The sequence below is a fragment of the Chiloscyllium punctatum genome, chromosome 24 (genome assembly GCF_047496795.1).
Source record: "Chiloscyllium punctatum isolate Juve2018m chromosome 24, sChiPun1.3, whole genome shotgun sequence".
Lineage (NCBI taxonomy): Eukaryota > Metazoa > Chordata > Chondrichthyes > Orectolobiformes > Hemiscylliidae > Chiloscyllium > Chiloscyllium punctatum.
The window spans coordinates 66144273-66170827 of NC_092762.1; the positions used below are offsets into that span (position 1 = coordinate 66144273).

Below are 26555 nucleotides of genomic sequence, written 5' to 3' on the forward strand. Positions count from 1 at the left end.
TTAAATTACATAATAAAAGATAAAGATGACAGAGGTACAGATGCAATTAAGGATGAGAAGTGGACAGAAAAAGTTTTAAGAAAATAACATTTTCTTTCTAAATCTAAATAGCTAATTTTCCTATGAAGGAATGAGACTCTGTAGCTGGAAGAGTTTATTTTTCAGGGCCACTTAAGCTATTCAAAATTAACTGACTTATTCCAATGTCACACATTCACTCACTTCTAAATTCAAACTTAATAACAGCCTTAACTTTTTCAGTTGTCTTTTGTGCGCTACTAATTAGCAGATGCTGCAAAATCACATCATCACTGATTTCAGTGATGACTCTTATTGACAAAGACTGTAACACCACCAGCATTTGGAGCACTGGGATATTTCTCACAGCAACTTCTGGATTTCTAAGTTTATCTGTTCATGTGTAGGCCAGAATTGCTGTCACACTTGCTGTCTACTAATACTGAGTACTAATAGATTCACTGATGTTATTAGAGCAGAATTCAGGCCATAAATCCAGTCCCTATGAATTACCAGTAATTTATCTCTACTGTGGGTAGCAAGCAAAGATGTTGGACAGTTGTGGGAATTTTGGGCTTTAGGAGTTTTGTTATGATGTGGATTTTGATTGACTATTGTCTGGAGGTTTGAAGCTGATAATATACATAAGTTCACAAGCAGAACCAAACACATTCGGAAATTTTGTCGTAGAAAGTTTGTAAAGGGATCTAAGCACAGTATTTGGAAATCTTGGTAACTTAAATGCTGGAAGATCATGAGACTCCTGCCTTATTCTATTTACTATGCAAATTATTGAGGGCCTTCTTTCTTCAGGAGAGAAGCGTTGAATTCGCTTTTTTTTAAACAATAAGAAATTAAAACTAATTTGCAGAAGGCACTTTAAAGTTGGGACCAACAATACACATCATAGCTGAGCGTTAACATGCTTATCTTTCAAAAAGAGAACCATGGGTTCAAGGTCAATCTGGAGACCTGATCACATGGTCAAGGTTAACACTTCAGCAGAACTGAAGGAGTACAAAGTGGCACCCTTCCAGTAATAAACTGAGAGGATGATACTGAGCAACTTCAGTGGGGCTTTGACAAGTTGGCCAAATGAGCAGATATCTGGCAGATAAATAACGATGCAGAGAAATGTGAGCTAATGCATTTTGGTAGAACAAACAGGCTGAATGATACAGGAGCAAAGGGACCTCTGGATTCAAGTAAATAATTCCCTGAAGGTAGCCCAGCATGTTGAAACAGTTATGAAGCTTATAGGATCCTTGGGTTTATAAAGAAAGGCGTAGAGTATAAAAACAAGGAAGTGATGCTACATCTCTTTAAAACTTGGTAAGACTACCATTTGATCTGAGCACCTTTTTTAAGGAAGGATGTTAAAACATTGGAGTGTGTGCAAAAGTGATTTACTAGAATGATACCAGGAGTGGGAATTTTAAATTCATGGAAAGATTAGAGAAATTGGCCTTATTCACCTTGGAGTAGAGACAATTAAGAGATGGCCTTATTGAGGTACTCAAAATTGTGAACAATTTTGACAGAGTAAAGAAGGATATTCTGTTTCCATCAATTGGTATGTCAGTAACTAGGGGTCACAATTTCAAGATTGTCAGCAAGAGAGTGAGGAGTCTTTACTTTGGAATTTGGAATGTGCTGCCTTGGCAAGTGGAGGTGCAGACTCCATAGCAGATTTCAAAAAAAGAGCTGGATATATATTTGAAAGTAGTGACTTTAGAGGGCTACAGAGAAAGGTCTGGAGAATGGAACTACTTGGGTAACTCTTTCAGAAACTGGTGCAGATATTATTGACCGAATAACCTCCCTATGTGATATAAAATTCTATGATTGTACAAATATGACATTGGCTGAGAATCTGATGAGTCAATAGGGGTTTCTTCCAAGAGAACTGGTGGAAAACTCTGTCAATTCCATGGTGCAGACCCTCCAGATTAGATGGCCACTGTTGAGCCTTCCACATGGTTGAGATCCCTGGCAGCACAAGTTCTGCCTGCTAAGAGCAATCAGCTACTTGGACACCAGGAGCTCCACATGGTGTGAATGTTAACAGTTTCAGAAGGTAACGGAGGACATCTTTTTGGAAGCCCTACAGACTCCGGCTGAGTTCCATGTGATCTTATACTGGATTAGTGGTGCTGGAAGAGCACAGCAGTTCAGGCAGCATTATCTCATTATGAAAGAGAAATAAAAGCAGACCATTCAACACTTGTGCACATGATCTAGCTATTCTTAGAATAAAGATGTAGTTAACATTATACCACTACTGCTGGAGCACAGCACTCAGCAGAGCCACAAAAATATTATGGGTTAAGTGAAAGTGGGTTGGGGGGGGATCATGGTCAAAAGCAGGGGCATGCTTCCAGTGGCTCTTCCCCATCTGACATTGCATCCCTCAATCAGGCAGAAAAGTACCTGTGTCTCATCCACCTCATTACAGCAAGTCCCAGACTGACTGCCTCAAAGATTCCAGGGTGTTATTTTAAGAGGAGCAACAAGTTCATCCCATGTGTTAGACAAAATTTGTTCAATCAACATTGCTAGAATAGACGTTTTGATCATCAGTCTAAATTACGTTTGTGACACTCTACCCTTTTGTGTATTAGCTGTAATATTTGCTTGACAACAGTGACTGCATTCAAATGTCATCTGTTAGTAGAGAAGCACTTTGCAATATTCTAACCACTTGAAAGGAAGTTTTTTTTTCTTAAAGTAGAGGTGATGGCATGGTAATATTATCATGGACTAATAATCCAGAGACCTACATAATGTTCTGGGGAGCTGAATTTGAATCCCATCAAAGGAGACAGTGGAATTTAAATTTCCATTTTGTTCTAATGGTGACTGTAAAATCAATGTTGATTTGTCTTAAAAGCCATTTAGTGCACCAATGTGCATTAGGAAAGGAAAATATCTGCCCTTACCCTGCTCAGCCAAACCAGTTAACTGCTTTCTGAAATGCCTTAGCAAACCAGTTACATGAAAAGAAAATGTCTGAAAAGAAAATTAATTGGCCTGGAAACCAGAAAAGTCAACACCAAACTCAGACCTGTCAATGCTGCAAAGTTCTCCTTATTCATTACTGGGAACTAGTGCTAAAATTGGGCAAGTTGTTTGCCAGAAATGTCCAGCAACACTGACGTAGTCATACTTACAGGGTCAAACCATAGTGTATCTGGGCCAACACTACAGCTATCCCTTGGTACACCCTGTGAAACCAGCAAGACAGATTAGCAGATATGGCAGCAATACGGTATATTATCAGAAGAGAGTTGCCCTGGTTGTCTCATGGCACCATGTTAAACATGGGCAGGGAAATCACATTACAATTCCCCCCACCCTCCACATTTCCTGTGTGTGCGCAGGCACACATGCGCGTTCCCCCCCCACCCCACACACATGCACGCACACACCCTACACACAATATCGACAAAAGGGCTGAATTCCAGAGATGAGGTGTAAGTGACTGCCTTTGACAAAAGTTTGGTTTTGGCAAAACTAGAATAAATGAGACTCAGGGTAAAGCTCTCTGCTGCTTGGAACCATATCTGGCACAAAGGAAATGGAATGTAGTTGTTGGAGGTCAGTTATCTCTGCTCCAGGACTTCTCTGCAGGAGTTTCTCAAAATAGTTTCCTAGGCTTAACCATCTTCAGCTGCTTCATGGTAAGATCAGAACTATGGGTGTTTGCTGGTGATTACACAATGTTCAGCACTAGTCATGACTGTTCATATATTGAAACAGTCCACACCCAAATTTAGTAATACCTAGACAATATTCAAATTTGGGTTGACAAGTGGCAAGTAATATTTATGCCTTATAAATACCAGTGAATGAACATCTCCAAAGAGAGATAATCTAACCTTCAATGGCATTACCATTGTAGAATTCCCCACTATTAAAGTCTGGGAGTTACTATTGACAAGAAACTGAACTGGACTATGCATATAAATACAGTCAGTACAAGCGCAGGTCAGAGGCTAGGAATTCTGTCGGGAGCACTCCTTTCCTGAATCTCCAAAACCTATCCAACATCTATAAGGCACAAGTCAGGAGTGGATGGAACACTCCCCCACTTACCTAGATGAGTGTAGCTTCAACAACATTTAAGAAGCTGACACTATTATAAAGAAATTATCTTTTTATAACTGGTCTGTGAAACAGTGACCTGTTATCGATGACAAAGACATGTCTATCCATGTGTGTATGGAAGGGGTTAACGTTTTAAATAGCAAAGTTATATACCAATGGTTCATAATTGTTTACCTATAGTTGGAATCTATTTTATTGTAATAAATAATATTTCACGTTACATACTAAATCCTGGTCCATGCTTTCTGTCAACCTGGGTGTAAATGACAGGCAAGTTAGAGAATTGTGTGTATATCTATAAAATCTTTCGCTGTTGTAATGACTTGAAGTACAGTGGGCTTGATTTCCATCGTGCTACCCCAGTGAGGTGTAACACCATCCAAGTCAAAGTTTCTTGCTTGATTGACACCATGTCACTCAGTGCCATTTACAAGACGCATTACAGAAATTCACCTTAGACACACCTTCCAAACTCAAGACCACTACCACCTAGAAAGACAATGGCATCAGGCACATCTTGCAGATACCTACAATTTACCCTCCAAACCATCCATCATCATAATGTGGAAATATCCCCATTCCTTCAGTGTTACTGGGTCAAAATCCTGTAACTTGCTTCCTAACTGAATTAGGGGTGTGTCTACATCAAATGACTACAGTGGTTCAAAAAGGCAACTTACCACACTTCTCAAGGACAACTAGGGATGGGCAATAAATGATTGCCCGGCCAGAAATGGCAGTATGATTAAGGTAGTATAACTATATCAGACTCTTGCTTGATAGGTCTGTGAGACAGCTCTCCCAATCTTGCCATTAGTTTCTAGATATTAGTAAGGAGCATTTTGCAGCAACAATACCACTAGGCCATCATCTCTTCCTTCATTAGGCATTAGGAGATCATTGGAGTGATGTAGAGTGTCTAATTTTGGAAGATGGAAATTGAACTTGGAAACAAAAAAAAACTTAGTTTTAATTTGGTCATGGAATGGGAAAGACTGGCAAGCCAGAATTTATTGCCCTCGAGAATATGATTGAAACTGCCACCTTGAAATGCTGCTCCCAAAAAGAATGTACAAATACAAGAGAAGCATATGCATAATTGTCATCTATCTGGAAAATAACTGCTTCTGAAAATATCAGTAAGACTCAAGATGTACCAATGGGCTTTGGTGGGATGCACCCTTAACTGTTGAACGAGACCCTCAGGAGTTCACGGTTTTCCTTTCAATGTTTTCATTGTTTATGGTGTGGACTGAAAATTAGCAATTTTTGGAGAAGGATAAAAGCAAGATTTAAAAAGAAAAGATAGTTTAGTGTCTTTTGTAGGCTCTAAAATGTAAAGCAGAGTACAAATAAACCCTGTCCACAACACTCCATCCCCAGTTCCACATGACTGGGAGAAGAGAATTGGGATATTAAAGTTTTTAAATCTCACTATCTGCATTCAACCTGGTGTGTAGGTGCATGCTGACTGTGACCCACTTTCCAGAGGCAGCAGCACTCACTATATTTAAATCCCTGAGTCCCACAGAACAGTTGAAGCTTGATTTAAATTTACCACTGTTCAGGTTTTCCGAAGCTCAGATAACCCAGCAACAAAATAGAGATGGGAATAGCCAATTTGGGTATAAAAAAGGAATATTTTAAAGCACTACTTGAACTGAAAGTAGGTGACTCCACTCTCTCAAACCAAACTTCTGACCTATCCATATCCACAATATCCTAGAATCTATCCCACCTTCTGAATTACCTCTCCCATTTTCCCTCAGAGGTAAAATGTGATAATAAGCTAAACTTGGCAGAACTCTCTCCTTCTGGATTTCCTGACACCTTGGTAAACATGCCCAATCTTCACCCATGCTTGAAAAATCTAATACTTTTTTGAAGATGTATCTGGAAGTAGGGAATGCTGTGAAATTGTTTCAGTAAATTGTTACTGGAAATTGGAAGATTTTGAAACTTGAACCATTGCCCAAAGGGACTGAAACAGAGAGATTATTGCTTGTTTTATAGGAAAATTAAGCTATTTTAAGCTATGGAAGACAGAGATGTAAATGTGTAATTCTTTATGAGCTGAGAGCAGTGTAGGGTTAATTTTTTGATTGTCAGACTTAGAGCAGACAAGGATATACTGGTTGTATAGTTTTATATGCTATGCATTCTACAATCGTAAGACCAATCTTCAATTGGTGACATGTCAGAAATGATTTAATTGAACAAAATGTCAGAAATAGAACATGTCAGGGCTTTAGCAAGGAAAGTAACAGCCTACCTGATATGACCGGTTCTATGCCATTGAATAGGCTTATGCCTTTAAATTCATGTTCAGAACCTTGTTCATGTTTAGTTGGAATCCTTACCTTAGTCTTGGGTATCAATAAGAGTTCATGATTGTAACATCTGAAATTATAGTTCTATCCATTATATATCACTTAAGCAGAGTGAAAAAAAGTGTAATGTTCTGATTATTACTTGTTATCTTGAAGACCACAAAGTAACAAGCAAAATAATATTTTTCTTGCATTTGTTGTTACATAGTAGTGACCTTGTAATTCTTTCAGCTGTAAAGTTTATCAAACAAAAAAAAATTAAAAATATCTGTCACACTAGCCTAGAAAAACATTTATGCCTACTAAACATAACTGGCAAAAGTGTAACAATCAGTGTGACATTCCATGTCTGCTATTTTATCTGTTGAAATTTTTTCTCTCAGCTTTTATATTTCCCAGACCAAACAAAATGTTTTATTTCATCAAGAAACCTATAACTACCCTGAACATACAACATTAATGGGAATCGATCCCAAAAATACTTCATACTAGAATATGGGGAAAGAATATATCTGGATGCAAGTGGTTACCTTAAATAAAAGGTAACCACTTATTTTTGTCTCAATGTTCCACTAATTACTAGTTTCCAAATGAGAAACAAATTTAGCTTGGTCTGATTACTGGAAGTTTTGCAACTACAATTATGTACTGATCAGCAATTCAAAACCCTGCTTGCTATTTAAATTCTATTTATATCAAGAGGCAAAAACATTCCTTCGTAACATATGTAAAGATTAACTACTTCAGTACAAAGAATAATATAACATATTGGAAGAGAAACATAACTTTTCTAAAGTGTGTCTGAAGATTCTTGCAGCAGGCAAGCAGACAATCCACTTATGGCAGAGGTTTGTTTTCATCAAGGGCAACAATTAATCATTCTTGTGGGCTAAATGTAGAAATTTTTTGTCAATTGCGGGTGGTAGTAATATTCAAAAGATTGAAAATCAGAATGTTATGAATAGTGTTATGGACCAGACCAGATCTATCCCCAGGTATTGTAAGGAGATAGCTTAGACCCTAACTTGTATATATTTTTTTAAAAGCCAAGTATAAAGTGCTGTGTTCCATATGTAATTTGATTAATCTACCACTAGGCTTTGATCAAAACACATTTTTATTCTTACAACACAGTTAAAATACAAATAAAAGAATTGGCATAACTTTACTCTCTTGAAATACCTAACAAGATAATATATTATTTAACCACTAATCATCAACTGTTCCAATATAAGCAACGTCCCATAAACGCATCCTTTGGCAAAAAAATACAATCCAGCAAAACAGTTATGGTTTTCATATGCTATCTCTCCAGTGCAGAAGAAAGAAACAGAAACAATCTGTCCCTTCAGACTTTTAAGAGGAAGCCTCTCATCTAAGACTTCACTCTAACAGCTTTCAGCAGCCAGCTGAAACCTTCTTCTATCAGAAACCAAAACTGAAAACCTTTTTGGGGCAGTGTGAGCCCTGACTACACCACTCATGACCCTTTTGTCTAATTTTTTTAAAATTCAGAGATCACTCAAAAATTGTTTACCAACTGCCTGTCTGAAGGAGACATTCAGGCACCACTGTGGCAACACCCCTTTGAAAGAGAAACAGCACAGAACACCTCTTTCTTAAAAGCACAGCAGTGTCACAACAGGTAGAGGAGATCAGCTCTCCCCCCAGTTACAACTGCCTTTGGGATTATTGCAACAAGGATTCTAATAATTTTGTTTAGCATGCAGCTGTCATACTTAAAAATAAAATTGCTAGCAATGAAGGAGGCAATTACCAAAATTTTCTGGAGTGAAGGAAAGAAGAATTTTATATCTATTAGCCCCACTAATAATCAAAACATTATGTAAATATACAAACACAGGTAATAAGTTATAGAGAGAGGTACAGACAGGAAGACACAAGGCTATGCAGTTTGAATCTCGATGAATGGATCTTTTCCAAAGTTGCATTTTCATAGGTGCTGTTTTCCAACATGATGAGAGACTGGCAGAGAGAGAGAAATAGAAAGAGTGTCTTCCAGTTTTTGCCTACAAATCTAATTTTCCTCCTTTCTACTCATCTGCTGAAAAGCAGATGTGAAAATACGGATCATTGTATATTTTGGATTCTAGCTCCATTGTCTTTCTAAGCTGGCTAACTGACAGCACACCTTTCATCTTCCACTATGTGCAATTATCATATATGTGGGAATTAAACAGTAGATGCAAAGTTCTTAGCGCTGTCTTAGTGTCTTGTTTTCAATTTCTTTTAGATAATAGTGGTAATCTCAGTGCAGACAGTTTAGTTGATTGCGCATGTGGTGTCATGAAGTTTATCTCAATCTGTAGCCCAGTGACCACTGCGCCTATTTTGGATCCTTCTATCATCCTGTTTAATGCTATTTCAGTCCATGAGTGGTCTCAGATGATGGAAATGAAAATTTGATAGTCTATATCTTCCACCATCATAACAAGTTTGCTTTGCTGTGTGCACAGTGTGTATGCAAGTAGGTACCTAAAAAGTAATTTAAACAATTTCCTAGAAAATGTTTATTTTGTGATCAGTGATGAAGCAATAGCACTCATCACTTATGTCAAAGAAAGCTGCCTACAGAGATCTCGCATGATCTCTGCAGGATGGATTTTACCTTTCTCCATGTTAATCTGTTTCTGGCACCAACCAAAAGGGATCTCTCTTGTCTAGCAAAAGTGAATTATCAACAAAGGTAAGTAGCTATTGACTTGGGATTATGATAGAAGTTGAAACCTTTAAAAAAAACTGTTTTATTAAAATAGCGTATGTTTATAATTAAGCCGAAATTTGATATTTAACAAATACCAGTTTTATTTTCCAGGGCCAGCAAAAGTGGCTCAATACATAAATTATTAACTGAATACACTATCAAAATCTTATGATGTGGAGGAGCCGGTGTTGGACTGGGGTGGACAAAGTTAAAAGTCACACAACACTAGGTCATAGTCCAACAAGTTAATTTGGAAACACTAGCTTTTGGAGTGTTACTCCATCATCAGGTGGATACTTATATTGCACAACCACCTGATAAAGGAGCAGTCGTCCGAAAGCTGGTGCTTCTAAATAAACCGGTTAGACTATAACCTGGTGATATGTGATTTTTAACTTTATGAAAATCTTAGTTGTACCTCATTCAACAAGCTGGAACCTTTCTGAAGCCAACAAGGCTGACAAATAGAGCAAACGTTCATGTCATGTGATTTCAAAAGCTTTCTACCTGTAGACAGCTATAGCATACTCTGGTTGAACGTACAAATCTGGCAGCAACTTCTAGGATTCTGCATTTAACTGTGCATGTGAAAGGCACCAGAGGTCACTACCAGTTTACAGTTGTAATAATAATAATAAAAGCTGTCAGTTTCACCATTGTTTCAACTGTAAGGTCTGGAACATCACTTTGCATAAACACACTGCTTGTATTGCATTGTATGATTGTATTAGTGTTAGCCTAAGCAGTAACTTAAGCTTGAATTTGTAATCTTGTTTTTTACACAACACATTCTTATCACATGCTATGTTTTACACATGAATAATTTAAATTTAATCACTTTACATTTCTATAACTTTCAGATATTTAAGATAGATTTCCTTGATTTTGTCATTTCTATTTGTCAATTTCTCTCTCTGAATTTTTTGTTAACAACTTTCTGCATTCAATTAATAAGCAATGTATGGAAAGTAATAAATATTCTCTTTTCAGGGAAGGGTGAAGCTTGTCTGTCACAGCGATGTAAGAAAATAATTTCAGTGTTGAATGTGTCTGTGACTGTATTTTGAAAATGTTTTGTGCAGTGAGAGATTGTAACTGTTATTTTTAAACTATTCTGTATTTGAGTTTTGGTGTTCATTTATTTGTTTCTTTCTGTTTGAAAGGGCACACAGCTTATTTTTAACGCTGCAAAAGAACTGGGGCAGCTTTCAAAGCTAAAGGTAGGAGCGTAATGCATATTAATCCAAATCATTGTCCTCATGACATGCAATCATTTATCAAGTGTTTTCTACTGTTCCTGAAGTTCAGTGAACATTATAAATTTTATCATATCATTCAGTTTATTCATCAGTTTTTGTGGGGTGTTTAAATTTACAGGAGAGTACAAATTTTGTCTGAACTAATGTCTAAGCATGAAAATTAAGTGACACCATGTCTTTCTTCTCTCTGGTTTCATTCCTCTCAACCTCATGTCATCTCCTAAGTTCTTCTTGTCTATGTATTATAATATATTCTACTGGCTCAATATATTTGTAATAAGTAACTTGAAATAACTTCCTGTTTTCTTAACCTTACACCAATTAAATTGCTGCTCACCCAAGTTCCCTTCCTAGCCCTTTAGCGGTTGGAATGTTCAATGGTAAACATGCATCGAAAGAAATTGAAACTCAACAATATCCTTGGATTGTAGAAAATAAAGGGCCAATACTCAATAGAGGACTTAGGATGTTTCTACTAGAAGAAAGAATTGGTTAAAGTTAATATGGAAAATTTAATGTTAGTTGTAGCAAGGCCATAGGTTTTTAATTTGTTTTTTGTTTTAACTTTGGTTTATAAGGTCTTTTGTATTTTCAGGATCACATGGTCAGAGAAGAAGCCAAAAGTCTTTCCCCCAAGCAATGTGCTGTAGTGGAACTTGCACTAGATACTATTAAGGTAACAACTGGCATTTCTCTTTACTAAAAGTCAGCCCTGGATTTTTAATTATTAATATTGGACCCCAGCATCAAGAGCCTGATGTCATAGCATGTCAGTGCTGGATAGCAGTTTTCAAGATGATGGCCAATTTGTGTCGAGATGGCACTTCAGCTGTCCAATTAAAGTTGAGTGTTGAGCTCCTAATGCTGGAGGGCCAACATGAGATCCTCTGGCATGGAAGAATCAACATCACTGCAGTCACAGTTGTGTGCTGCTGTTGGAGGTGTCCTCTGTAGAATCTTCAAAATGTTCAAATAAAAAGGGGCCACAATGTGGAGGATGAACCCCTTTACACAGGGGTCTATGGACTTTTCAGTGGGTGGCTACCACAAGTGCTGGCTGAACAGTCTGCTTCTAGCAGACTATTTCCATTCATCAGCTGGGTTTCAGCCTCAGGTGGTAGGCTGAGAATGTTGGTTGTGAAAACAGAAAAGCAGTTTTCATGCCTTCCCTCTCCACCTGAGCCAATGTCTTCCCCAAACTATCCTCAAAGCAGCAGCTTGCAAAATTTTATGGAGACAAGCACATGTTGACAGGTGGCGAGGATCTACCGGTCCATCTTCCTCCTGCCCTACTGATAGGGCTGAATGAAAATTCAACTCATGAAATTCTGTTTCAGATTTGTTGAACAAGAATACTTATTATTAAAATGCAGAACTTCCACAAGGGATAGCTAGAGTAACAGTCTATCAGAATATAAGGCAATTAATAAAATATCATAAGATGGAATGATGTAGCAATAGATATTAAATTAGTATTACAAGTCAGATTATATTCAAATTTCAGTGGTACATATTTCTTTTTTTATTCAGTGCTATTGGGTACAATGTTGTATCAATACAAGAATTAAACTACCTTAATTGTAGCTAATCTGATCACCTGTAGAATTTATGCAGTTGCATAATGCCATTTCATATGCATTCATCTTTAGTTTGGGTTTATCTCATTTCTTTATTACGTCGTTATGTTGAATAAATATAATTCTTGTAGCTGTTTTAATTTTGCATTATGTTTGAAAGCCTTGTAGAAAAATGAAGATCAAAAGTAATATTGGCCATTTGCCATTTGAACTTCTGTCTTAAATTTTTGTCTGGTACTGTCCAAATTTGGCTGATGCTAGTGGCTGATTAAGTTTTTATTCAGGTTTTATAAAGTCCTTCAACCAATTGGAGTGATTAAATATAACTGATCAGTGATCATTCAATTGCTGTACTTTTAGCAAAACTTCCTAGAGAATATTGATGGATTTCAAATCGTGATTTTGTCCTTTATGAATCACTCGATGAACTAAGTAGGCAACACGATAGCTTTAGTGTAATGAGATTTATATACTTTGTAAACTGCTGCCTCTACACTTGCAACTGGCAAATATTAATTTTCAAAGCACAATAAGAAATAATTCAGTTCTCCAAAACTATTTAGTGGTGTTCTGACTCATTCCAAATGTTAGCAGTGAAGCAATAAATTGTTTTAAGTAAACTACACCTTGTAATATTTTCAAAATAATTAAATGGTTCAATTTAAAAACTTGCTACTTCCCTCCTTGACAACTTAACTTTGCTTCTTATCTTGGTATCATCGGAAAATTTAGCTACTATACATTCAGATCTCTCATCCAAACCATTGATATAGATTGTAAATAGTTGAGATCCCAGCACTGTTGCCTGTGGCACTCCATTAATTATTATATTTGCTAACCTGAAAAGGGTTCATTTATCCCTGCATTCTGATTCCTGTTAGCAAAATGAACTTTTCCCCCATGCTAATAAAAGCAAAATACCGCAGATGCTGGACATAGAAACAATATTCTGAAGAAACTCAGTAAGCCTGGCAGCATTTGTAGAGAGAGAATCTGATTTAACCTTTTAATTCCAGTGTGTTATTCTTGAAAAGTTCCTTCTGGAAATCCAGATACTACTACTGATTCCACTTTATTAACTCTGCCTGTTTTATCCTCAAAAAGCTTTAGCAATTTTGTCAAAATTAGAATCAAAATTTTGTGATTAGAAATAATCCCTGATGCACTTTGCACATTTGTCTTTCATCTTACCCTTGGCCAGACAATGGGTGGATTAAAAACCCCCATGAAGATTGTAGTATCCATCTTGCTCATCTCCATTATTTCTCGATTTATATTTTGTCCTTTAGTGAGGTGGTATTTCAGGGGCATGTAGTCAACTCTCCTCTCTGGTTTCTTTCCCTCACTGTTCCTTATCTCCACCCAAATTAATTCCACATTATAATTTATTATACCAACATTTCAATGTCGTCATATTTGTTAACAATGCTACTCCACCTCCTTTCCTTTTTTGTCTTTGATCAAAAAGCAAATAGAACATAGAACAATACAGCGCAGAACAGGCCCTTCGGCCCTCGGTGTTGCGCTGACCTGTGAACTATTCTCAGCTCGTCCCCAAATACTATCCCAAAATCATATTTGTGTTTATCTAAGGATTGTTTAAATCTCCCTAATGCAGTCAACTCAGCCACATTACCATTCTCTGCATAAAGAACCTGCCTCTGACATCTGTCTTAAATCTATCACTCCTCAATTTGTAGTTATGCCCCCTCGTACATGCTGATATCATCCTAGGAAAAAGACTTTCACTGTCTACCCTATCTAACTCTCTGATCATCTTGTATGTCTCTATCAAATCCCCTCTTAGCCTTCTTGCCAAGAAGAATAGGTTCAAGTCTCTCAGCCTTTCCTCATAAGACCTTGCCTCCAGACCAGGCAACATCCTGGTAAATCTCCTCTGCACCTTTTCCAATGCTTCCACATCCTTCCCGAAATACGAGGACCAGAACTGTACACAATATCCCAAATGTGGCCACACCAGTGTTTTGTATAGTTGCTGCATGATATTGCGGCTCCGGAACTCAACCCCTCTACGAATGAAACCTAACACACCGTATACCTTCTTAACAGCACTATCCACCTGGGTGACAACTTTCAGGGATTTATGTACATGGACTCCAAAATCCCTCTGCACATCCAAGAACCTTTCCATTGACCCAGTACTCTGCCTTCCTGTTATTCTTCCCAAAGTGCATCACCTCACATTTAGCTGCATTGAACTCCATTTGCCACCTCTCAGCCCAATTCTGCAGCTTATCCAAGTCCCCCTGCAACCTGTAACATTCTTCCACACTGTCCTCTACTCCACCAACTTTAGTGTCGCCTGCAAATTTCCTAATCCATCCACCTATGCCTGCGTCTAAGTCATTTATAAAAATGACAAACAGCAGTGGTCCCAAACAGATCCCTGTGGCACACTACTAGTAACTGGACTCCAGGCTGAATATTTTCCATTAACCACCACTCGCTGCCTTCTTTCAGAAAGCCGGTTTCTAATCCGAACTGCTAAATCACCCTCAATTCCATGCCTCTGCATTTTATCCAACTGCCTACCATGTGGAACCTTATCAAAGGCTTAACTGAAGTCCATGTATACCACATCAACTGCCCTACCCTCATCTACATGCTTGGTCACCTTCTCAAAAAATTCAGGTTTGAGACACGACCTGCCCTTGATGAAACCATGTTGACTTTCTGAAATCAAATTGTTGCTTGCTAGATGACTATAAATCTTATCTCTTATAAACCTTTCCCAAACATTTCCTACAACAGAAGTAAGGCTCACTGGTCTATAATTACCTGGGTCATCTCTACTGCCCTTATTGAACAAGGTCACAACATTTGCAATCCGCCAGTCCTCTGGTACCAAACCTGTAGACAATGACAACTCAAATATCAAAGCCAAAGGCTCTGCTATCTCCCCCCTAGCTTCCCAGAGAATCCTCGGATAAATTCCATCCAGTCCAGGGGACTTGTCTACTTTCACTCCTTCTAGAATTGACAACACCTGTTTGTAACTAACCTCGATCCTTTCTAGTCAAATATCTCATAGCTCATTCTTCTCCTCTACAATATTTGCCTTTTCCAGAGTGAAAACTGATGAGAAATGTTCATTTAACACCTCTCCGATCTCCACAGGGTCCACACTCAACTTCCCACTTCTGTCTTTGATTGGCCCTATTCCTACCCTAATCATCCTTTTATTCCTCACATACCTATAGAAAGCTTTAGGGTTCTCCTTTATTCTATTTGCTAAAGACTGCTCGTGTCCTCTCTTTGCTCTTCTTAACTCTCTCTTTAAATCCTTCCTGGCTGATCTATAACTCTCCATCGTCTCATCTGAACCATCTTGCCTCATCAACACATAAGCCTCCTTCTTCTTCGTAACAAGAGATGCAAGTTCTGTTGTAAACCACGGTTCCCTTACCTTATCACTTCCTCCCTGCCTGACAGGGACATACCTATCAAGGACACGCAATATCTGTTCCTTAAACCAGCTCCACATTTCCATTGTCCGCATCCCCTGCATTTTGCTACCCCATTCTATGCATCCTAATTCCTGCCTAATCACATTATAATTGCCCTTGCCGCATCGATAACTTTTGACCTGAGGCATGTATCTATCCCTTTCCATCACCAAAATAAATGTAACTGAATGATGGTCACTCTCTCCAAAGTGCTCACCTACAACTAAATCAAACCATTACCAAGCACCAGATCCAGCGTGGCCTCCCCTCTTGTCGGTCCTTCGACATACTGTGTCAGGAAACCCTCCTGTACACATTGGACAACAACTGATCCATCTGATGCTAGAGTTCTAGCATTTCCAATCTTGGGGAATTTCCAATGTTGGGGAAGTTAAAGTCCCCCATAATGACCACCCTGTTCCTTTCACTCCTGCCCAGAATAATGTTGCTAATCTTCTCTTCTACCTCCCTGGAACTCTGCGGAGGCCTATAAAAAACTCCAAGCAGTGTGACCTCTCCTCTCCTGTTTCTAACCTCAGTCCACACTACCTCAGTAGAAGAATCCTCATCAAAAAGTTCTCTCAGCCACCGTTATAGTATCCTTGACTAACAAGGCCACGCCTCCCCCTCTTTTACCACCTTGCCTGTTCTTAATGAAAGATCTAAACCCTGGAACCTGCAACATCTATTCCTCACCATTCTCTATCCATGTCTCCGAAATGGCTACAACATCGAAGTCCCAGGTACCTAACCATGCTACAAGCTCACCTACCTTATTTCGGATACTTATAGCGTTGAAGTAGACACACTTCAAACCACTTCGCTGTCTGCCAGCACATTCCTGTGACCCTGAAATTCTGTCCCTGTCCTGTCTACTCTCATCCTCCTGTGCACTGCACTTACACTTCCGGTTGCAATTCCTCTGCTGAGCTGTCCTTGAAAAATGAGTTCCATGCTGTGTGCTTTCAGCTCAGGAGCTTTAAATTTTGACTGTCTACCATTGTTAGTAATTTTGAATCTACTATTCTGGACCTCGAGCTCTCTCATTTATTCTTTTTTTTAAAAAGTTACTGTCAATTGAACCCTCCCCAACCCACCAATCAGTTTAAAACAATATCTGCAATCCTCCTGAGATGACTCAACAGGTTATCATTCTGAGTATAGTTCTAATAAGTCTGGCCCATCTCAGTCCTAGTGCCAGTGCCATTTGAACCTTAACCTCAACTCATTTCTCCTGCCCTAATCTTTGAGTTGTGCACTGAATGGGGATTGGGTTAGTTCAATTAGCTGGACAGCTGGTTTTGCAATGCAGTGCGTGTTCAAATTCCCTCACTGGCTGAGATCATCATGAAGGACTCTCCTCAATCTGTACCCTCACCTTAGGCGCAGTGACACTCTGGTTAAAGTTAAAAATTTCACACCAGGTTATAGTCCAACAGCTTCCAAATAAACCTGTTAGACTATAAACAGTGTGATTTTTAACATTGCCCACCCCAGTCCAACACCAGCTCCTCCACTCTGATTAAACCACCACCAGTCATCTCTCTCTAATGAGTAAGTAGCCTTATTGGTCCAGTAAGAATATAGTGATTTTACTTTTTACCTCTTAAATCTGGTTCGCCCTTTTCCTAAAATGTATGACTGCCTTCTGGTACAAAGTGTCCACTTAACTTTCAATCTTTGTGATACTCTGCAGAGTCTGTAGCTCAGTCTCAATATCATTGACTGTGAGCTCACTGCCCCTTGAGCCACAGATACTTAACTGTCAATGTAGTTATCTTGGATCTGGCTGATATTCAATTTTCCCCACCTACAGCTACAGTATATCAGCTAACCTACCTTTTTTTAAAAAATGTGTCAATTAATTTATTTTTCTTAATTGCTTCATAATTAATAAGCCCTAAGTGTAATTTATTTTCCTTAATTTATTAATAAACCCTATTACTTATATTAAACTCCGCTATGGTTATTAAAGCTTACTGCTACGACGACTAAAATGCCTCATTCCTGATGAAGGGCTTATGCCCGAAATGTTGATTCTCCTGCTCCTTGGATGCTGCCAGACCTGTGCTTTTCCAGCACCACACTCTCCAGCATCTGCAGTCCTCACTTTCTCCTAATAAGAGTAACATTAGGGTTTTAGTAGTAAGTTACCCCAGTTTTTAAAGATAAATATGAACAGATTCACCAATCAATTACTAATCTTTATTACCTCTTGCCAATCCTCATGCTCTTTTATGAACTGTGTGTATATTTACAGTCTCTGGCTGATAAAATTGGTGATGCCACTGAAAGGCCCTCATTGTAGAAGTCAAATTAAATAGACACTAGAACAGGGAAACAGACTCTTCAAACTAAGTAATCTGCATTGATGTTTACCCCTATCCTCAATTGTTCTCTTAACATTTACCCCTTCTTCCATTTTCCTTCAACCCCTTTTCTATTATCAATCTTTCCAATCTCTCTCTGAATGTTACCATGATTCTATCTCAATATTAATCCTGGAATTGAGTTTCAGTATCTTTCAATCCTGTGAAGAAATTACTTCCGATTGTTCTATATCTCCTACATTTAATCATATGCCTATGACCCTTTCTTCTTGGTCTCTCAGCTCCTAGAAATAGCCTATCTAACTTCCCATATTTATGCCATTTACTTGCTTTGAAATGACAATAACTTGCATTTTTATACAACTGTAAACTGAATAAAACATGCCAAAGAGCATGACAGGAGAACTGTCAAGGTAAATTTGACACCAAACCTCACCAGTTTTAGTAAGAGGTCAGATTTAAAGAGTATCTTAAAGAAAAGAGACCTGCAGAAGTTTGGGGAAAGAATTTCACAGCAATTGTGGCAATCTTAGAAGTTCTTCGAGGTGAAGGCAGCTCAGAAAATTAACGAGACAGTTTGTAATGAAGAGAATCCAAAGTTAATTTTGCAATTTGCAGTGACCCTGGGTGAGCAGTTTTGCGAGATGAAAGGAGGAGCTGATGTTTAATGCAGTCCAACCACGGCTGCTAATGAATGGCTAAACCGATTTTTGCCAGAAACTTTCAGTTTTTCATCCTTGGATTTAAAGGAGCAAAAGGTGAAATTCTTACAAGGTTGAAACCAATAAATTGTTTTCATGGACTCTCTGGCATCAATGGTGAACAGAGGGCCAAAGACTAGATAACTGGAATTTTGAAGTTACAGGTGTGGATGAATTGGGAAAGGTTTTTTCTTCCAGAGTGAAATTAGGGGAAGTAATATTGGGAACAGGGAGGAGAAATATGGTAGTTGAAGATGTAAGGGACCTTGCATAGAGCTTTGGTGAGACCACAGCTGGAATATCGTGTTCAGTTTTGGTCTCGTCATCGGAAGAAGGATATACTGCATATGGAGGACATGCAATGAAGGCTTACCAAACTGATGCATGGGATGGCAGGACTGATGTATGAAGAAAGACTGGTTTGGTGAAGTTTAAAGTGGCGGGAGTGGGAAGAATCTCCTAGAAACCTGTAAAATTCCAATAGGACTAGACAGGATAAACACGGGAAAATTATCCATGATGAATGGGGAGTCCAGAAGCAGGGATTATAGTCTAAGGATACAGGGTATGCCATTTAGGATTGAATGAGGAGAAATTTCTTCACCCAGACAATGATGAGCCTGTGGAATTATCCGTAGTAGAATGTGGTTGAGGCCAAAACATTGGATGTTTTCAAGAAGGAGTTAGATATGGTTGTTAGGGCTAAAGGGATCAAAGGGTATGGGGAAAAGGTAGGAACAGTGCCATGATAATATTAAAGGCTGGAGCAAGTAATCAGAATTGGTTTTATCCGTGACTGGCACAATAAGAGTAGCTGTGAAATAGGCAAGGGAGTTTATGTAGAGGGAGAGATTATGGGAGAATAGTTGGAAGTGGCTCTTGAGAGAAAGTATAATGGATTGAGATGGAGAATTAAAAGGAGCATTTCAAATTATAATAGATTTTCATACAACATACAAGAAGCTAACAATTTTAATATAGATTATCTAGAGAGAAGCTGCAAAGGAATCCATTTGAATCATTTGCCTTGTTCACGTACAACTCCACATTGCAGCTGTTTACTGTAAATTTATTTCTCGCTCATTGTTAATGATATTTCAGTGTTTATCTAATCTTTCTGAAAAATTGTGATCGACTTCATTTTCATCATTACAGCTCAGATGGCTTTTGTAATATAGATAATAGTCATGTTGACAAAAAAGAATAATTGTCCTGAGCTTGATTTGATATATCATATTAAGCTTTAAGTTTGTGATATTCAGTAAGATTCATTGAGTTAACTGAGGTATTAAATGATTTAGCAATATTTCCATGCGGGTGGAGTTGGCCTGAAGAAGACCTTTTTAGAAAAGAGCCCAGATCTGCAGTCTCTACGGTATGCTCTGTCACTGTACACCCAGGCTACTGACACCCTTATTAAAACATTTATCCAGTCTCAGTCATCTCAGGGTAAGTACAGTTTCAATTGATCTGTTTCTCTGCTAGATGTATGTTAGCCTCCAAACAGTCTTATTGTTTTAGTTCATTTTTATTGCATGTTCTGTACTATTTAGATACTTTTAACAGCTATAGTAACTAATTATTATGAAAGCTCACTATAACTGACCACATTAATGGATATTAAAATGCTCCATTCTAGAAACAAATATACTGAGATAAAATAAGCACCAGAATTACTTGAATTGCTGTTGTTGATTTGTCTGTGGTTTCTGCTTTGACCCTTCTTTGGTTGAAACATAGTTGCATTGATATATTCCTCAAGACCATAATGGTGGGATTTATATTTGTAATTTGAGTGAAATGTTTGCAAACCTAAAACAATAAAGGAATCCAAGAATTATAAGTATTTATTTTTATAATAGTACTTTAAATTGAATTAGGAAATAATTAAATTTTCATAAATGCTAATGTGGTTTGTAAAGGAAACAACTATATTCTATGCAGTTATGCCACAGAAAACTGAAAAAGCAAAACTGTTTTTTGAATATATTACACAGTCAACTGCCAACAATTTTGTAGAGTTGGAATTAATTTATTTTGTAAAGCAAATCTGTATATAAATAATATTTATTCATCAAGGCAAATCTTTCATTGATGATGCTGTTATTCGGCTCGAGAAAACTCTGACTTACAGACTTCAGTTAGTTAATTAGACTATGCAATCTTTTTTATATCTTTTATCTGGTATTTATTTGGTGAACATGAGAAAAGAAGCTCTAAAAAGTAAGGTATTCATAGGAAATAGTTGACTGGGAGTAGATACAAGCAGAAATAGCTCAGCTACCAACTACTTCCAAACATAGTCATTTCCTGATTGTGCAAATATATTTATGATAATTTGAATGATAAGTTTCTAGTTTTTCAATACTTGTATCTAGATATATTGTAATCTTGCTAACCTTTGAGTATAGCTTTCTATCCAAAATTGCACTCTTTGAATAGACTTATTTGATTACTGACAAATACAAAGTCCACCATGAACTCATGCATTCAGGCAATGCACACAGGCAATAGCTTGTGGGGTTTATATATTTCAACATCTGATTATTAATAACTAGAAAATAATTTCTTAGCCAGACATTGACTATTGATACAGATCTTGAAGGATATTTGAATAAACCCCATCCCTGGATTACTTTGTCAATGCAAGGCAAGATTGTTAATATCAATTAATTGCTTCAATATTCTAAGGACTTAAAATAATATGCAATGTGTTCAAATCATACATTTTTGCTGTTTAACAGACATTAGACCACACATAATTAAGGTTATGTCATTTTAAAAATATCATAATTATTTAGAAAACTTAAGTGTTCAGATAGCAAAATTTAGAAGTCCAGTGATTGGAAAGGCAGATATTTTTGGGAACAAAAAAAAAATGAATTTGTGTTTGCATGTTAGTGGCAGTTCCATAAATATTTCAGTGACTATCACTGCAAGCTAATCCACAGATCATGAAATAAAAAAAAGAGAAAATCAGCAGGTCTGGCAGCATCTGAGGAGACAGGAAACAGTAAACATTTTGGGGCTAGTATGACTTTGCTCAAGACCTCTTCTTCAGCACTTCATGGTTTTGTTTCAGATTTCCAGCATCTGCAGTACTTTGCTTTAATTTGAGTGTTTAATCCGTAGATTGAGTGAAATCTCTCAGTGCACTGCAAATCAGTTGGTATTCACTGTATGTCAACTAATCCACCCCTTAGAGGTGACCTGTAGAAATTCACCAACAAGTAAACAAAATAACAGAGTATCTTGTTATTTTGGCTAGACTTGGCACAACTCATTTTCACTGCAGCCATGTGTCATTAACACTTGGTAACATAGTTTTGCTGAAGCTGAGAGCAATGGAAGATACTCAGCTGAGCAGCAATGTAGTTCCTTTATTTTGTTACCTCATGACCCAGATCATCCAAAGTTGAAAGCCTTATTTCCAACCTGCATTGGACAAGAGAAATGCACTATCTTTGAAGAAATTTCTGTACGAATGTTTGAGCCAGGAGCCTTCCCAACTGATGTAGTCTAGCCAGACTAGGAATCCACAACCAGTGATTAGATTACTTACAGTGTGGAAACAGGCCCTTCGGCCCAACAAGTCCACACCGCCCCGCTGAAGCGCAACCCACTCATGCCCCTACATTTACCCCTTACCTATGGCCAATTCACCTGGCCTGCACATCTTTGGACTGTGGGAGGAAACCTGAGCACCTGGAGGAAACCCACGCAGACACAGGGAGAACGTGCAAACTCCACACAGTCAGTCCCCTGAGGCGGGAATTGAACCCAGGTCTCTGGCACTGTAAGGCAGCAGTGCTAACCACTGTGCCACCGTGCCGCCCATACTGTGTATACTGGCATTGAAACCATGCATTTTTAAAAAAATATTAGCTGTCATATTCCAAGATTAAAAAGGTCCTGACAACAGCAAAAAGAATGTAAACATTTAATGTAAATGAGTGATGGGGGAAGGCTGCCAGGTGGCTGAGGAGTTAGAGGTATCAATAGCTTGTGGGGTTTAAGATGGTAGACAAATGGGGATGGAGTGTATGGTCAGTGATGAAGTAAGGTGCCAGGTAGATAAGGAGAGTGGTAGGTACGTGGATGAGTGCTTATGGGTAGCTCTGGGGAGTGGTCAGATGAAGGGGGTGGTCTTGTGGATCAGGAGGCATTGGATGGATAGTTCAGGTCTGTGTCAAATTAGGGAATGTAGTGTTGAATCCAATGACAGAGCATTGCATGTCCAAAGGAGTTCTAGCAGGATGGGAGATGTTCAGATTCAGATAGTTTGAATGGTCAGATCAGATCCTGTGTGAAGGGGTGTCTGATTGGGTCCAGAGCAGTTTGGATTTCATATTTTCTCATGGCAGGAGGTCAAACATGGGCAAGAAAACTGGTTAATTACCTCCCATACCCTCCCTCAAATGATGGATCGTTGCTGCTCCATGTTAAACTGAGGGTAGCAATGCCAGAGAATGTTGTGAGTGGTGATTTCATTTGAAGATGACCAAGAGTGGTTTGGTTGCACCCATACTCTGCTGTATGGCCTTGACCTAATAGAAATAGCTGCCAAACTGGGCCTGTGGCAAGTAGCAAGGGAATAAACCAGAGTGAGTTACCTTCTGGTCCTCACCTTCACCACTCTACCCATCACAAATGCAACTGTTCTTGACGGTATTAGAGATGCCTCATAGTTAGTATGGAAATGAAGTCACATTTTAACATTGAGGACTTCTGCTATAGCCATGCTAAATGGAACAGATTTGGAATAGATTTTGCAGCTCAAAATTGGGCACCCATTAACCTCATGAGCTAGAATATTCCTTGTTCTCTCATTACCATTTAGATCGGGATCAAACCTGTTTAGTGAAGAACATAGGAGAACATGCTAGGAACAGTACTGAGGTAGAGACAAAACTGCAGATGCTGGAATCAAAGGTAGACAAGCAGGAGGCTGGAAGAACACAGCAAGCCAGGCAGCATCAGGAGGTGGAGAAGTCAACATTACAGATATAACCCTTCATTATGAATGGAGGTGGGAGTAGGGGGAGCTGCAGATAAGGGGGGGGGGGGGGGAAAAGAGGATGGGGAGGGTGTTTTGGGTGGGGAGAGGGGCAGATTGGTGAGGTAGTAATAGGTGAAAACAGGTGGTGAGTATAACTGGGTTGGCCAATGGGAGGAATGAAGCCACTTGGTTAATGGAAGGAATGGGCAATGACAGAGGAAACTTAAAATTAAAGGGTACATTTCACCAAACATCTCAGCCAGGCCACCCTGACCTCCCAGTCAACGTTTATTTCAATTCCCCTTTCCATTCCCCCTCTGACATGTCCATCCTCAGACTTCTCCATTGCCACGATGAATCAGACTGCAAATTGGAGGAACACCACCTTATCTTCCACCTGGGCAGACTACAGCCTGGAGATGACAACAGCCGAGTTCTCCAATTTCAAATAGCCTCCCTTTCCATCCCACAAGTCCTTTTCCAGCCCCCCTCCACCCTTCCATTCCTTCCAGTTATCAACTGGATTCATTCCTCCAACCAGGTCGTACCCACCATCTGTGTTCGCTTATCACTACCTCACCACTCTGTCAATCTTGTAAAACTAACACGGGACTAATTCTAAATAGTGGAATTGGATGATCCATCTCTTCTTCGTCCTAAGGTCACCAAGACCACAGATGGCCATCTTTATACAACTCAATGCACTCACTCAACATGATAGAGAAGTAGTTAACACTAGACACAGTAAGCTTATAGGCCCTCAACATTCAGGTTATATTACTGAAGACTTGAGCTCCAGAACTAACCAGGACCATATCCAAGATACAGCTAGGACGCCAACATCTATCTGACAATGTGGAAAATTGTCCTGTACACCCTGTCTAAAAAAGGATGATTTTGATCCAGCCAATTGCTTACCTATTAATACACACTCAATCAGCAGCAAAACAATGGAAGGCATGGCCAACAATGCCATCAACTGGCACCTATTCACTGATGCTGCTCTCGAGTACATGTTTGGGTTCCACTAGGGCCACTTATTTAGCTCCAGATCTCATTACTACATTAGTCCAAATCACCAAAGCAAAAAAATCAGGATTATAATTGGAAACCTCCAGTTGCTTAGATGAATATAAATCCAACAATACCCAAGCTCAACACCACCCAGGACAAAGCAACCCAGCCTAACAGCAACCCATCTGATACCTTAAATATCCCTCCCTCTAATAATGTACTGTGACATCTACAAGGTTCATTGCAGCAACCCGGTAAGGCGGTAGCTTCCAAATCCATGACCTCTATCACCTGAAGGAACAAGGACAGTAGGTACTGGAAACACCACCACTTGCAAGTTTTCTTTCAAGTTGCTCATCATCCAGACTTGGAATATAAGGGTTGCTTCACTGTTGCTGATTCAAAATCCTGGAACTTTCTCCCTCAGCACATGAACAGCAACAGTTCAAGACAGTGGAGGCTGACCCTGATAGTGATACTCAAACACACAAAGCCACGCTTTATTTACAGTAAAGCATAAAATATTTGAATTAATAACAAGCACATTATAATTACAGACTTAAGAAACTTTATATATTGAAATCTTTAAATGGTGGTTGCAACAGTTCGGATAGTCTTTCTCCAGTTTTGTAAATGTCCAAACATTAGTTTAAATTATAATTATTTTGTAAACACTCAATTCAGTTTTGACTAAACTGAACTAAATTACTAAATTTGGAAAATAAGTATATTTTCTTAATTCCTATTAAAACTAACAATCGAATAGAGTTTGATCAAACAGAACAAAACTCCACTTACTGATCACCTCTTAATCATAATTCTTGAAGCTGTTAACTACCTGTATTGTGTTGTTTTGACCTCAATTCACTTATTTTGATAGAGCTTTATACATTAAAAAGAGAGATTGGAATTAAGTTTGCCCAATAGATGGAAGTGGAGTCTTGAATGATGCAGTAAAATGCAGCAAGACTATAGCGATATTTGAACTAACAGAAGTGTGTTTGTATATGAGCTTTGCAGGAATGTCAACAAGGAGGTTTGAAACCAGCCACAAAAAGGTGTATGCAAGATATGTAGGTAGATAAACATCCAAAAGAGGATAAAGCAAGGCGGGGAGTGTAGTCAAGCGACCACCAGCCCAAAAATGGACATTCTTAATTGAATCACATCCGATAAAATTGGACCTGTCAGAAAATTGGCCACACTGGAAAAAAATAGCAGCCAGCAGTTATCAGCTTCAGAGAACAGTGGAAACCAAGGTCAAAGAGATCACAAAAGTTTGAGGGGAACCAATTACATTCAGCCCAATGGTTGTGTTTTGGAGAAGTATCATCAGACTTGCTAGCACCTTGTCCTCCAGCCAATACCTTAAGATGTACAATCTATACTTGCCTGACATGGCAACAAGTGAGGGTGTTGGCGCAACCTCATTGGATGCTTTGCAGTCCACTCATAACCCCATTGACCAAAGGCCACAGAACCTTCAGGAATATCTGGGGTGAAGGGAGATAAAAGCATACACCTGGAAGCCACCCCCATCAGCGAAGACCCACAGCAAGACTCAGGACAGAAAACCATACAGCAACCCAAGACCCAGGAGAAGATCCACCTTGACCTGCAAGACTCACCTTCATGGAAGAGAGCCATCAGAGAGGAAAGAGATTCCAATGGCCTAGCTCAAACATGTGGATCATTGTGGTTAATATTATCTTTCAAACAGAGCTATATAAAGAGGAAATATTGATGGAATTTGAACTACAAACTGAGTCCCTTTGTTCACCTCACCAATAAGCACTTGGATAATGTGTTTTTAATACATAAACTGGCTGAAATTTCCAAAGTGTAGACAATAGGAGGAATTCAAGATCCTAAGGCTTAGGCAATTGAAAACACTAATCAGTGGAGGAGTTTATGGAATAGAGAATGTGAAAAATACTAGAATCTGAATGTTGTCTCAAAAGGTTGTATGCTGAAGGAGGTTACAGAAAAAATGGAGAGAGACTGTAAAGGGGTTTGAAACTCACTATG

The 26555-nt window shown here is 38.6% G+C and overlaps 1 protein-coding gene across 8 annotated transcripts in view; it reads left to right on the forward strand.

The window, feature by feature from the left end:
* LOC140494648 (protein unc-13 homolog A-like) overlaps positions 1 to 26555 on the forward strand; it is a 425496-nt gene that overhangs the window by 378270 nt on the left and 20671 nt on the right. For all 8 annotated transcript variants that reach the window (XM_072594058.1, XM_072594057.1, XM_072594065.1 and 5 more), the window contains 3 exons: positions 10344 to 10400; positions 11035 to 11115; positions 19816 to 19963. In XM_072594058.1, the coding sequence (XP_072450159.1) occupies positions 10344 to 10400; positions 11035 to 11115; positions 19816 to 19963 (286 nt within the window). The remainder of the gene's footprint in view (positions 1 to 10343; positions 10401 to 11034; positions 11116 to 19815; positions 19964 to 26555) is intronic.